The following is a 13,769-nucleotide window of genomic DNA, read 5'->3' as shown; positions in this document are numbered from 1 at the left end:
TTAATTAAACATTATTAATGGTAGCAAATTTTATTATAACAATCATAGAATCAGAGAACTTCTTTATTAGAAGGGACCTTAAAAGTCATCTGATTTCTCCCTATTCTGAGGCTTGAATCTACTTCCTATTGGCCTGGCAAAAGTTTATTTTTAATGTTAAGCTGATATTGTGCAAACCCTCAAAGTTTCACTCCTTGTTTCTAGTTCAACCCTTTGAAGAGATACTAAGGAAATAAAACCTTCTGCTTCGGGGCATCTCTTCAGATACCTGAAGGGAACTTCCCTATCTTCCCTAAATCTTATCCTCTCCAGCCACACCTCTCCAGCTCCTTTAGTTGTACTTCAAATGGCACATTTTCAAATCCCTTTACCATTCTTGTCTCTCTCCTTTTAATGTACGCCAGTTTCGCTTTTAAAATATCTTTGGGTGTGGTCTGACCAGTTCAAGGAAGGACAGTTGTAAATTCCAGGACATTATGTTTTTTTAATAATGCCAGATACAGTTAAGTATTTTGGAAGCCACATCATTCTTTTGATTCATATTGAGCCTACTATCTCAAACCCCAAAATTTTTTCTCACATTCTCCTAACCAAAACTTTCTGAAAGAGGGAATATAAAGAGAGGAAAGTGAGAATTCGAATGGCTGAATTGTCTACATTCTGGACTAGTCTTTAACCAGGTCTTAATTTTTGGCTTAAATCAAATCACAGCACTTCTATATTTGACTTTCTCTAACTATAATGAAAGAAGATTAAATTCTTTTGCTTCACAAATATATATTAGTTGTCTCAAAACTAGATGCGTGGATTTTAAACTGGAGTGCACATTGGAATCACCTGGGGATCATTTTCTCAAGTGTGGGGCTCTTATGTCTGCCCCACCCAAGACTTATTAAATAAACAGCATAAGGCAAAGCACACCCCTTTTGGGAAAACATCCTAGTAGATTCTGCTGTATGTCCATGGTTATAAATTACTACTTTATATTCCCTCAAAAATTAATTTTTGAGCACTAATTTTGTGCCAGGCACTGTTACAATTATACATGCTGTCTCAGCTATTTATAAGCAAGAACATAAACATAATTAAACAAACCACTAAGAAATTAGGTGGTCATCTTGCATGGTCACTTACCTTTAAATACTTGAGTGACCAGTGTCCGTGGAGCTCTGAAACGGGCATCATGGCACCCAAGGGCTGGATCAAGCCTATGATTGCAAGAGTTGGCTTTTCAGGTTAGGAGGGAAGACCTTTTTATACAGGGATATCTTGTTTTTGACTACTTTGACAGAATCTTCAAGAAAAGTAAAGGCAGGACTTCCCTGGTGGCGCAGCAGTTGAGAATCGGCCTGCCAGTGCAGGGGACACGGGTTCAATCCCTGGTCTGGGAAGATCCCACATGCCACAGAGACACTAACCCCGTGTACCACAACTACTGAGCCTGCGCTCTAGAGCCCAAGAGCCACAGGTACTGAAACCCACGCACCTAGAGCCCATGCTCCACAGCAAGAGGAGCCACCGCAATGAGAAGCCCGCGTACAGCTACAAAGAGTAGCCCCCACTCATCGCAACTAGAGAAGGCCCTTTCGCAGCAACAGAAACCCAATGCAGCCAAAACAAAAAACAAACAAACGGAAAGGCAAAGCTATAGCCTGTAGCAAAGATAACAGCAGCGATGTCATCCTGCCTGAAGCCATCCTCAAATATGGCCACTGTCTCTGTGAATTCCTTCACATTTGTTTTCACCTTCACCAAGCCAGAAATTATACAATTTGGCAGATCATCATTTATGGTTGGATGCTGACTCAGAGCTCTGTGAAAGATGCTAAAGAAGGAAAAACGAGAGAGATCATGAGAGAGAGAGATCATTACCATGTAAGTAAAATTCTACTTTGATTGAGGTGGTTAATCAATATGCCAATAGTCTCCCTTTATTCATGAAATTTGGGAAAGGTCTAATGTATACCAGCTTGATAAAGGTAAGGATCTCAGAGTAAAAGTTTGACCCTGGATGGCATAGAAAGAGAAGCTGTTGGAGAAGTGAGGGAAGGATTGTTTTATTTGAAGAGTACATGCATGGTTTCTCAAGGCCTAATAAAGCTCTCAGTGATATGATAAGTCCACAGTCTAGTAGCTTCTACCCATATATCAAGAAATCTACAGAACTGGACTATCAGCATTCTGTTGAGTCTCTTTTCCGCTTCAAAGGCCCAAGAGCCAGGCTTGGACCATCAATTTCCAAAAGGTGTAATAAATTGCATGTGTATAGTGACTTACAGTTATAAATTGACTTTACGTACATTAACGTGTTTGAGTCTCACGCAAACCCAACGAAGGAAACAGGACCGTTGTCATTATCCAGGTTTTATAGATGAGGAAACTGAGGCCTGAAGAAGTTAAGTGGCTTGCCCAAGGTCACACAGCCTAAGATTTTAGGATTTATTTCAAAATGTTTTTTTATGAACTCTCTTGAGCTCCTCTGGGCATGGTAAATAGTATTTCCTACAAATAGCATAGGATAAGGTGCAGAATCTTGGACCTTTCTAAAAGCAGTGTGAATCCTTGAATCCTGTGTTAACAGCTCTAAGAATCCTCAGCCCATCATGTTCAGACAGAGCTGGCCTCTTCTTAGGAACAAGATATGTTTAAACAGTATTACTGGTTTGCTGTATTATTCCATATAACCTCAATATATTTTGTGATCACCAAAGTTATGGATGCTACAGTTTGCATAATTGGGTGAAATAAATGCCTGAAAGCTTGTTGGCAGACACAGTCTCAAAATATCACCCCACTGATTAATTTCAAAGGAAAATATATCTTTACAGTAAAGAAACCTAGTAGATACCACCTAATCCAAGTGATCGAATTTTACATCATTAATATGCAATAAGCTGCTATCATACAGCTCCTGATGTGATCCACCAAGAAGGCACAACATAACATATGAGAATTCACACCAAAACTGTTTAACCTAAATATAATAGAGGAAGAACAGCTATGAAAGTCCAAATTTAGAGACTTTTGCAAAATAAATGGCTTCAATTCTCAAATAAACGAAAATCCAATGTCAAAAAAATAGAGAATTATTTCATATTGAGAGATTAAAGAGGTATGACAACTAAATGCAATGGTGTAATACCTGACAGAATCCTGGATTTAAAACTTAAAAAGCCACAGGGAATTCCGTGGCAGTCCAGTGGTTAGGACTCCACACTTTAAGCCACACGGCATGGCCGAAAATAAAGAAAAGCTACAAATATTATTGAAACAATTTGGGAAATTTGAATATGCAGTATATTAGATAATGGTATTTTTATCAATGTTAAATTTACTAAGTGTGATAATTATATTATGTTTATGTAAACAGTGCCCTTTTTCTTAGGCAATATATGCTAAAGAATGTAGGGTAAAGTGTCTTATTGGCTGCAACTTACTCTCGACTGGTTCAGAAAACAAAATGTATGAATACATGTATATATATATGGATGCTATATATGTATGGATCTATCTATCTCCAGAGAGAGGGAGAGAGAGAAAGCAAATATAGTAAACTGAATAATAGGTGAATCTAAGTGAAGGGTATATGGGTGCTTATTGCACTCACTATTTTATAGGAAGTAAATCTAAACATTGGGCATCCACGGTGGTGCAGGGACACGGGCATGTGGGTTCGAGCCCGGGAAGATCCCACATGCCGCAGAGCAACAAAGCCCGTGTGCCACAGCTACTGAGCCTGTGCTCTGGAGCCCTCCAGCCACAACTACTGAGCCCACGTGCTGCAACTACCAAAGCCTGCGTGCCTACACCTGTGCTCCGCAAGAAGAAGCCACTGCAACGAGAAGCCCGCGCACCGAAACGAAACGTAGCCCCCTCTCGCAGCAGCTAGAGAAAGCTCATGCGCAGCAATGAAGACCCAACACAGCCAAAAATAAATACATAATTTAATAAGAATAAAATAAAATAAAAGTTGAAAGAGAAAACAGCATTTAAAATCAGCCTCTGGAAATGCTATCACAGTCTACCTTGTAGGCTCTGTGAAGACTCCTATCCTTGAAATTCTCATAGGAATCCATGCATTTCTTTATCATATTCTATTCTCTGTCTTCTTTTTTTAAAATTTTCTTTTAATTTTATTTATTATTTCTTTTGCGGTACGCGGGCCTCTCACTGTTTTGGCCTCTCCCATTGCGGTGCACAGGCTCCGGACGTGCAGGCCCGGTGGCCATGGCTCATAGGCCTAGCCCCTCCGCGGCATGTGGGTTCTTCCCAGACCGGGACACGAACCCGTGTCCCCTGCATCGGCAGGCCTACTGGCAACCACTGTGCCACCAGGGAAGCCCTGTCTGTCTTCTTGTTAGAGTATTAAAGGAAATAACAATTTCTCCAGTCTGTCATTTATTACTTGTGTGATCTTGGGCAAATTAGGTTCTCTAAGTGTCAATTTTTATATTTGCAAAATGGAGATCAAAATAGTACCAACATATAGGGCTGTTGTGAGGATTAAATGAGATAATGCGTGTAACTCATTTAGCACCGTGATTGTCTTATATTAAGTCCTCAAAAAGGCAGTGTGTTATTATTACTATTAGTATTACTATTAGGTCTTTAGTCTCAGTATTCTCACGCCAGTATAATGCTTGGCTCATGACAGATGCTCAGTTGTTTGTTGGATGAATGAATGAACCATTTTGTTGTTGCTATTGGGCATCATGTAAAAGGAGCTGGTACCTCAGGGAACGATAAAATGGTTAATGCCAAGGAGAATTATAGCCTGAAAATTATAGACCAGTAGATATTGGACTTCTGTGGGGGAAAGGTAGAAATCTAATCTCAGATTCTGTGGACATGCTTAATGTAAACATAGAGGTAACTGTACTATTAGCCTATGTGAACAGTCCTTATTCTTTGCGTTGCCTGTTACTGCCCACCTCCCAGCCTGGGAACATACCTGTGTTTAGGCTTCAGGCCAAACAGTTCATGATCAAACCTTTGGTTCATCTTTTTTTCCAAAAATATATTTGCTAATGATTGACCACAAATCTTCATAAAATATTGAAATCAAGAAGTCAACAACACATCAAAAGGATATCCATAGTCTCCGACATGATTGAAGATCCAAGCCCCTCTTCTGGTGCTGAGGAAAACCTGAGGCATGGGGAAAGAATGTTTGTTTTTGCCATTCTGTGACTCATTTCTCTGAAGGAATGGGAACCCAGTTTCTTCAAGATGAAGTTCAGACTCATTAGTCTGGCTTTTTATTCCCTGGCAATATATATATTTTAAAATTTCCTGCCATTTTCTTGTCAAACACTAAGCTTACAATTAAATTGGTGTAGTCACTGATCAAGACTATGTCTTGCTCTGAACTACCAGTGCATTTCTGTTTAATGTCATTATGCCTCCCTGAAAAGCTTAATTCTCCAAAGCCTATTAATTTTTCAGATCCAGATCAAGTCTCCCTCCTCCATGAAGATACCACTGACTGTTCTGGCTGATAATTTTCTCTCCATCTTCTGAACTTCTCTAGCACTTGTCACCTGTCCAACTCATTTAAAATCATGGAACAGTAAAGCTGAAAGCAACTGGGCATCATTAATCCAAAACCTTCAGTCTTTATTTTGCCTTTGACATTGTTTACATTATTACAAAAAATTATTTATATTGACATTTAACATTATATATTCTTATTTTTTATCTTTCCAAATGTGTTTTCTCCAAGGTGGGAGGTAGAGCATATACATCCTTTAGTCCCCAACCTATCATCAGCATCACTTCCTTTTATTGAGAATTGTAACCTGTAAATCGCTGTACTAGGTCCTTTATCTATATTTTTATTTAATCAATACAACAACCTCTTGAGGTAGGTATTGTTATGTCCTTTATATGGATGAGAAGAATGGAGAGGATGAATAACTTGCCTGAGGTCATATAGCACTAAGTGGTAGAGCTGAATTTCCTACCTAAGTCTGACTGACTCCAAAGCCTGTGCTTAAGTAATGTTTCATCGAATATTTAAGGGAAAAACTGAAGATTGCAAATAGCACAAAGGGAGCTGGTCCGTCTTTCTGTTATCTGCTGGCTGAAGTCCACATTCAGAGCTGATAAAAAGTTTGGTATTCAACTACCTGGCAAAAGCATCACTTTATATTATAAAACTCTCTGGAGATAGTTTCCCGGGTTGTAAGCTATATAAGTACATTGTTTTATGGTGTTTTGTCTTAACACTTCGTGTTAAAATGTGACCTGTCTATAGAGGGCTAATCATGTACTTCATACATATATTCTTACCGATGGTGACCTTCAACTCTACCATAATTAAGCACTTTTACGTGTCACCGTTGAAAGAGCCTGCGTGGTCTTAGGAATCAATGGCTTTTTGTGCACTCTATATAACTTTTAACATATAAGTTATGAGTAATGTAAATGCTCAGAGCTTTAATTAAAAAGTTCTCTGTGTATAAAATAGTGACAAAAATACATACGTCACAAAGCTTTTTCAGACACCACCACCTTACCTACACCCGCTCTTGCTGCCTTGTTCTTTGGCAATTTACAATTCCTCAGTGCTTGTAAGGCCCAGCTCCTCTACAGCTGACCATTTAACAAGCCAATGGTATTAAAGAAAGCTCATGCCTTCGGTCCCCACCACACACCTTGTACATTCTTTTATCATAGCACCCATACCCTTTATTGTTTATATACCTATTTCCTAATAAATGCTTGTTGAATTAGTTTGTGGAGTAATATATGAAATCAGTTTTGTGGTGATCAATGGGGATAGACTGAGAGGAAGTGATACTGAATGGAGTTTGTGGGTAAAGTTCATTTAACAAAGTTGTGGCATTAAGCTTCTATTTTTAAAAATAATTTAAAAACAATTTGTGGAGAAGCACAGCTTAATTAAAGTTACTGAAGAACAACCAGGCATTTATGTATTGCCAATAAAGTTGTGATTCAATAAATATATGAATAACAAAATATATCAATAATGTCTTTTTTTAATAATGTCTTTTTCTAGGAATTTATAATGAAGATACTTCCTTCCCAGTTCAAAATCTATCATACAAAAAATAATACAAACCAAAAAACGCAAGGATATAGAAACTGCTTTAGAGTGAATGTTATTCGAAACTGCTTTAGAATGAATGTTATTCTGTGTTACCTAATTGTATGCAAAGGCTGGAGAGAGCTGCTTGTATGTGCTACAATGTGGTGGTTGCTTTTCATACTGATATCCATGTTGTCTTTTTTTTTTTTTTTTAGGATTAAAGACCTTATGAGAGTTCACTTTAATGCAATTGACTAGGAAATTTGATTGTTTCAGTCACATAACATTTTAAGATAATAACTGGAATTATGACTAATTACATTATAACAAGACATATCATGGACACCAAAGACATCGAAAAATTTCTAGGAACTTCATACAATTTTGGAAACATATATCCATAAAAATATAAACTAAAGAAGATTAAATATTGCTTCTTTTTTCCTCAAGAAACTGTAAATAAAATTTAATAGGGTATCATGTAGCCAGAGGGAGGCAGTGCGCCATTTAGAGGAGTGATTGTTATGTCAGTGATCTCCTACAGGGAACTCATTAGACTGCAGGGTTACAGAATCATCAGTCTTCTTTCTCCTAGACATGGTACTGCCAGTCTTCTTATTTGATAGCTGAATGTTTTAAGTGCCATAAAAGAATCACAGAATTTATCTATGTACCCTTTCTAGCTCCTGGGTAGATTTCTTTTACTAAACTAGTCAGTTTGTTCAAGGTTGCATTCAACCAAGTGTACCACTGTAGCTCACTGGATTGTACATTTCTGCAGGAGGACGTGTCCATTCCGTGATGGGAGACATTGCTGGTGGTGAAGACACACAGCAGCAGCAGGTACGTCTTCTCCTTTTTCTTTTTTTAATAGATCTTTATTGGAGTATAATTGCTTCACAATACCGTGTTAGTTTCTGTTGCACGCCAAAGTGAATCAGCCATATGCATACGTATGTCCCCATATCTCCTCCCTCTTGAGTCTCCCTCCCATCCTCCCTATCCCACCCCTCTAGGTGGTCACAAAGCACTGAACTGATCTCCCTGTGCTATGCTGCTGCTTCCCACTAGCTAACTATTTTACATTCGGTAGTGTATATATGTCGATGCTACTCTCACCTCGCCCCAGCTTCCCCCTCCCACCCTGTTTCATCAACATCCTCTATGTCTACATCTTTATTCCTGCCCTGCAACTAGGTTCATTAGTACCATTTTTTTTTTTTTAGATTCCATATATATGAGTTAGCATATAGTATTTGTTTTTCTCTTTCTGACTTACTTCACTCTGTATGACAGACCCTAGGTCCATCCACCTCACTACAAATGACTCAATTTCATTTCTCTTTATGGTGAGTAATATTCCATTGTATATATGTGCCACATCTTCTTTATCCATTCATCTGTCGATAGACACCTAGGTTGCTTCCATGTCCGGGCTATTGTAAATAGTGCTGCAATGAACATTGTGGTACATGACTCTTTTTGAACTATGGTTTTCTCACGGTATATGCCCTGTAGTGGGATTGTTGTCTTTAAGAGGATTAGATTGCTTCTTTTTCCATTTGGGGAGTAAAGAAGACAATTCCCCCACCATCTTAGGAGTGAAAAGCTTTCAATGACTGAGTACACTTTCCTTCAGATAAGAGCATTATCACTTCTACTGGCCAACAGGTGATCCACACTCTGAATGCTGCATTCTAACAAGCTCTCCCAGCAATCACCTGGTCTTCTTAAAAGCCAGAGGCAGACTCTGAAGAGACAGCTGAGTGAGATTATGAGCACAGTTTGTGGTCATGACCAAATTCCTTAGTGTGAGGCCAAGTGAATAATGGGAATCTAACTTGTAACCTTGTCTCCATCACATCATCAATCAAAATGTTGCCAACTGAGGCAGTGAAACCAAGCCCTGCATTTGCCATTGGCACTGATGGGCTGTGTGCAGGTATCCATACACTCTGCTGGGTCCACCTGCAGCTTCCTTGGTGAAGCAAAGTAAATAATTCACTAATTAAAACCTGTTTGGCTGTGTGGCTAATTTCCACAGCCAGATCGCTTCCAGAATTCCCAATGCCAATTATAATGACTCTCTTTCTGGTGAAACTCTCTGAATTATTATAATCTCGACTATGAAAGTATTGTACTTTGAACTTCTCAATTCCTGCAAGAGAAGGGAAAATAATTACTGGGTGATGGTTTATCTGATATCATTTGTTAAATCATTCATTTTTTTTTTTTGCAGTGTGTAGAGTTTATGCATATATTCTCTGTATGTTCTCCTTTTACTCAGGTGCACTGTTGCCTTTCTGAATATTTTTGCCAGTTTTCTTTTCCCATCACCTCAAAGTGGAACCTTGTGATTTCCTTTTCATAAGTAGTCTGCTTAATTCAGGATCTGGTAGTATTTTGGACCTGTGGACTCACAAATCCAAACTGCTTCAGAAAACCTCCATTCTCTTTTGCCTTTTCATCCTCTATTTTTTTAAATTGAAGTGTAGTTGACTTATAATATTACAGCAGTTTCAGATGTACAGCATAGGAACTTGATATTTTTATAGATTATGCAACATACAAAGTTATTACAATGTTAGTCTTTTGACTATATTCCTTGTGCTGTATATTACAACCCTGTGACTGATTTATTTTATAACTGGTAGTCTGTATCTCTTAATCCCCTTCACGTATTTTGCCCATCCCCCACCTCCTCTTTTCATCTTCTCTAAATACCTACTTCCATTCCAATGAGAGTATATATGTTTTTACATACTCTAGAGTATGCATAGAGTAGTTTTTTCCCCTCAAAATGAAAATCCAGGCCAAAGACTGTAGTTAAACTCCTTCTTTAAGCTTTCTTTATTTTCTTCCTTAGAAACTCGATATTTCTGTTTGTTACTTCAATTGCTAAAAAAGCCTTCATTCAATCTAATGCAGATCAACTCTTATTATCCCTAGGAAAACTAAAATCATTGTGAAACTAAATATAGAGCCTTCTAATTTTCCTCTAGTTCCCCAAATTACTGGTATCTCTACCTCCTAAATAGCATTAATACAAGTTACCCCAACATCTTTCAGGAGAATATGCAGAATTAGGATAAGCCTTATTTCATCCCAAGGTAGGAATCACTCAGACAACAATCCTCCCATTCTTTAGGGATCAGGTCACAGGCATAGTCCAAGTGTCTTCCTTCCTTGTAGGCTACTTACCAGGAAAGCTTTCCAAGGGTAAGTGAGCATTGGTGGGATGGCCAGTGCAAACCATAACTCCATCGAAGACATTCACCTCCTTTTTCCCTTCAGATACCGTGACCACCTCCCATTGGCCTGAAGTGGAGAAATCAGGCTGCTTCTTCACACTGCACACGGTGGTCTGAAAAGAAAAGGGGTAGCCGCAGGGCACTATAACCACAGCCCATATAGTGGACATCTTCCCTGACAGGACTCTCCTTGCAGAGGGTAAACAAAGGGCTGCTACCACATAACAGGCCTCATGCAGGGGTATTTGACTTTCGTACTCCACAAATCAGAACTTTTTTGTTTGGGGCTGTGGTCAGAGTGAGAAAACTTCCATGAAGCAAGCTAAATAAAACAGAGTTGGCAGACTAATGTTGCACTCTCCACTGCTTCTAGAAAAGTGCAAATTACTAGTTCTCGTGGACCATGCCCTAGGGCAATGTGATACTTGAATAAAGTTTGGGCTTCTCTTGTGCTTCTGAGACACTCCATGCACGAAATGCCTATTCCTCCCCCATACCCCCAGACATCCTGAGACCCTCTGATGCCTTCTTACCGCAAGTCCTGTTCTCACTGTCTGGCCTTAAACTTGTGACTGAGCTAGAGGGCTCCCTTTCCTAATAGAGTAGAAAAACATCTCAGTGACTCATATTTTATGTAAATGAACCTCTCTGACTCCCATAAATGCCCATTTTACAAGTAACTATAAAGAAAGAAGGTGTGAGATGGGATAGTCAGTGGCACAATGTTTAGCTTTAAAAAAATAGTAATAAATATGGGTTACTCTACCCCCAGCTTAAGGAAACATAAAGAATGTGTTCTATGTGCTTCTGGGTTTATGACCCTAATGTCTTGGTTGACTAATAGAGATACCCCCTTGTATACCCGAGCCATCCTATACTATTTATTGTTCTTCTCTATCACGTTCTTACTTTTACACAGGCTGGTGCTTCTGCCTGGATCATCCTTTTATTCTTTCTTCATTTGGAGATACTCACCCTTCAACATTTAGCTTGGTATTATCTCCTCTAAGAAAATTTCCCTGGTGCCTGATGCCTCATGCCCTGATGGGTTAAGTGTCCCTCCTCTGAGCTGCAATGAATAGATTTCAGTGGCCTTTATCACTCTGTAACTCTTTATTTTTAATAATTATGTTTACAATTAAATTTCATTTTTCTGTCTCCTTAACTAGACTGTGAAATCACTAATTTTTTGTTTTTTTGTCTTCAGTGCTTAGTATGGTAACAAACCTGTTCAATAAGCATTTAAAGAAGTGAAGAGAAGCACCACTAGGCTGTAAATGACTGACTTTGGAAGTCATCACTGGATACTGCCATTTTAATTTTGTTGTTAAAGAGAAAGAGTCATGATTTAGTAGAATGATCAGAAGGTAGAAGATTTGGGCTTTTTGCCAGCTGTCAGAGTATTGATTCTTTTATGGTCATGGTTTAGAATGATAGGAATATCACAGAAGACTTTACAGCAGGAAAGAACCCGTGAAGTGATCTAGTACAGGCATCTTGTTTTACAAATAAACTGAAGGCACATCGGCATTGAGGAACTTACTTGTCTGAAGTCACAAGTTGATTAGTGGTAGAGCAAAGACTAGAACTCAAGTTTTTGTTTCCCAATTCAGTGTTCCTCCCTCTACACCAGAGTTAACTTATTTGTTCCCTCATAACTTTTCAATACCTACTTCATTGGGTTGTTGTGATCACATAAATAATGCACTGGAAAGTACTTCAGAAAGTATAAAAGGGCTAAGCAGCCCTTTTGTGGAAACAGAAGGTTTTAAAGTTCCCATGCCTGTCAGTTCCCCTCATTGTTTTATTGTAATCAAATGATATAGAATGAAGGCAATGAAATGAAGGTGGCTTCCTGGATCTTCAGTCAAAATACATAGAAGAGGGACCTTTCCATGAATATTTTGAGACACAGGGAAGACACAGAGTGGAGTTTGGATAGAATAGATACATGAGCATATCAAACCAATCTAAGCACTGGTAAATAAGACCAGTTATTCATTTACTTGACAAACAACTCAAAACACAGAGATACCCACGAAATTCCCTACCTTAAATCGAATGTACTTTAGAAAGTCAAATTCATTGGCATACATCCTGAAATACTCCAGGACCTGGGAGTTGTGCATGAAGTTAGGATAGTGATCTGGGACGGGATAGTCACTGAAGCACATCATCTCCTTAGAAGTGTTGATGATCACTGACTTGTAAATAGTGGCCCTCCCTTCTTCAGGTTCTTCCTGCAGTAAATAAAAAGCATTCATAGCAACTTGGGAATTAAGGTCATGGTTTATAAACAGCCAACAAACATTTGAAAAAGTTTTCTGAAAGAAATGCCAATTAAAAAAAAGTCCCCTCCCCACAACCCTTCACATCTCCCAGTATTTGTGCCCTTGTGCAGTCTCTTCCCCTTGAATCAAAGTTGTCTTCATGTCTTGCTTTTGACCAACAGCATGCAGTTGGAATGATACGGAACGGCTCCAAGACTAAGTCATAGGTAGTCTTGCAGCTTCTGTCTGGGTCCCTTAGAAAGCTTGCTCTGGTGGAAGTCAGCAGCCACGTAAGAAGTCCAGCTACCCTGAGACCACCATCCTGTGAGGAAGCCTGAGCTAGCCACATGCAAAGCATGTTTGGGATAGAGAGATGTGCAGCCAGCCCCCAGAAGGTCTAGTTATCCCAGCTGACGTTCTAAATATGTGAGCAGAGGGGTCATGGCACATGTCCAGTCCCAGCTGTCACCTGATTGCCATGACATAAGACTCCAAGTGAGAACTGCCGATCTGAGTAATAGTCTTTTAAATAGTATATATATTTCAAAGCCTTGAGAAGTTTCAAGGGTTTCATACACTTGCCACATTGTTCTCCAGGAAACACTGTACTAACTTACATTCTGTCCACTGTGTTCTCATTTTACCTTGTTTTTACTAAATTAAAAGACAATTACTCAGTGTTAGCAAAAATGAGGTGAAATGAGATCTTAGTACAATATTTTCTGGACAGCAATGTGACAAGAATATGAAACCCTTGCAACCTAGCCTTTTAAAGAAAGATTCAGCATTGTAGACAAAGATTTATGTTAAAGGATGTTAATGACAGCATTATTTATAACATAAAAAAGAAATAAGTTAAATGCCTGCAATATTGTGATTTATAGGAAATATATATTTGGTTATCCAGATGGTCAAAATATATTTCTCATATATATTTGGTCTTTCTCCACAGTTCCTGGCTCAGAGCTCCCAATACTCTCCTAATTTCCTAACTGTTGAGAGTGATAAAAAGTGCCCTTTGTTATGTTAATATGCTGACTTTTAGAAAGCAAATAAAGATGGGGGCTGGTTACCAATGGAGCAAACCCTGTAATTAGAGGGTTGTAACTTTCAGTTACCTATCCCCTGACCTCTGGGGAGGCAACAGGGGCTGGAAGTTGAATCAGTAGCAGTGCCCAGTGATTTAATCAATCATTC

The 13,769-nt window shown here is 38.8% G+C and overlaps 1 protein-coding gene across 4 annotated transcripts in view; it reads right to left on the bottom strand.

Moving 5' to 3' along the window:
* LOC132424101 (flavin-containing monooxygenase 5-like) overlaps nucleotides 1-13,769 on the bottom strand; it is a 34,122-nt gene that overhangs the window by 15,174 nt on the left and 5,179 nt on the right. The window contains exons 2-6 of one of the 4 annotated variants that reach the window (XR_011246692.1): nucleotides 12,354-12,542; nucleotides 10,253-10,415; nucleotides 9,067-9,209; nucleotides 4,952-5,148; nucleotides 1,135-1,208 (exon numbers count right to left, since the gene is read on the bottom strand). Coding sequence is in view for 2 of the 4 variants with exons in the window: in XM_069541303.1 (XP_069397404.1) it covers nucleotides 8,824-9,209; nucleotides 10,253-10,415; nucleotides 12,354-12,479 (675 nt within the window). In the remaining 2 variants the exon portion in view is untranslated. Of the gene's footprint in view, nucleotides 1-1,134; nucleotides 1,209-1,562; nucleotides 1,814-4,349; nucleotides 5,149-7,395; nucleotides 9,210-10,252; nucleotides 10,416-12,353; nucleotides 12,543-13,769 lie in introns of those variants that run through there. The other 3 variants (XR_011246693.1, XM_069541304.1, XM_069541303.1) reach the window with 3 other exon arrangements.

The sequence above is a fragment of the Delphinus delphis genome, chromosome 1 (assembly GCF_949987515.2).
Source record: "Delphinus delphis chromosome 1, mDelDel1.2, whole genome shotgun sequence".
Lineage (NCBI taxonomy): Eukaryota > Metazoa > Chordata > Mammalia > Artiodactyla > Delphinidae > Delphinus > Delphinus delphis.
The sequence above is the reverse complement of the archived record's forward strand: the minus strand, read 5'-3'. Positions and strand labels throughout refer to the sequence as shown.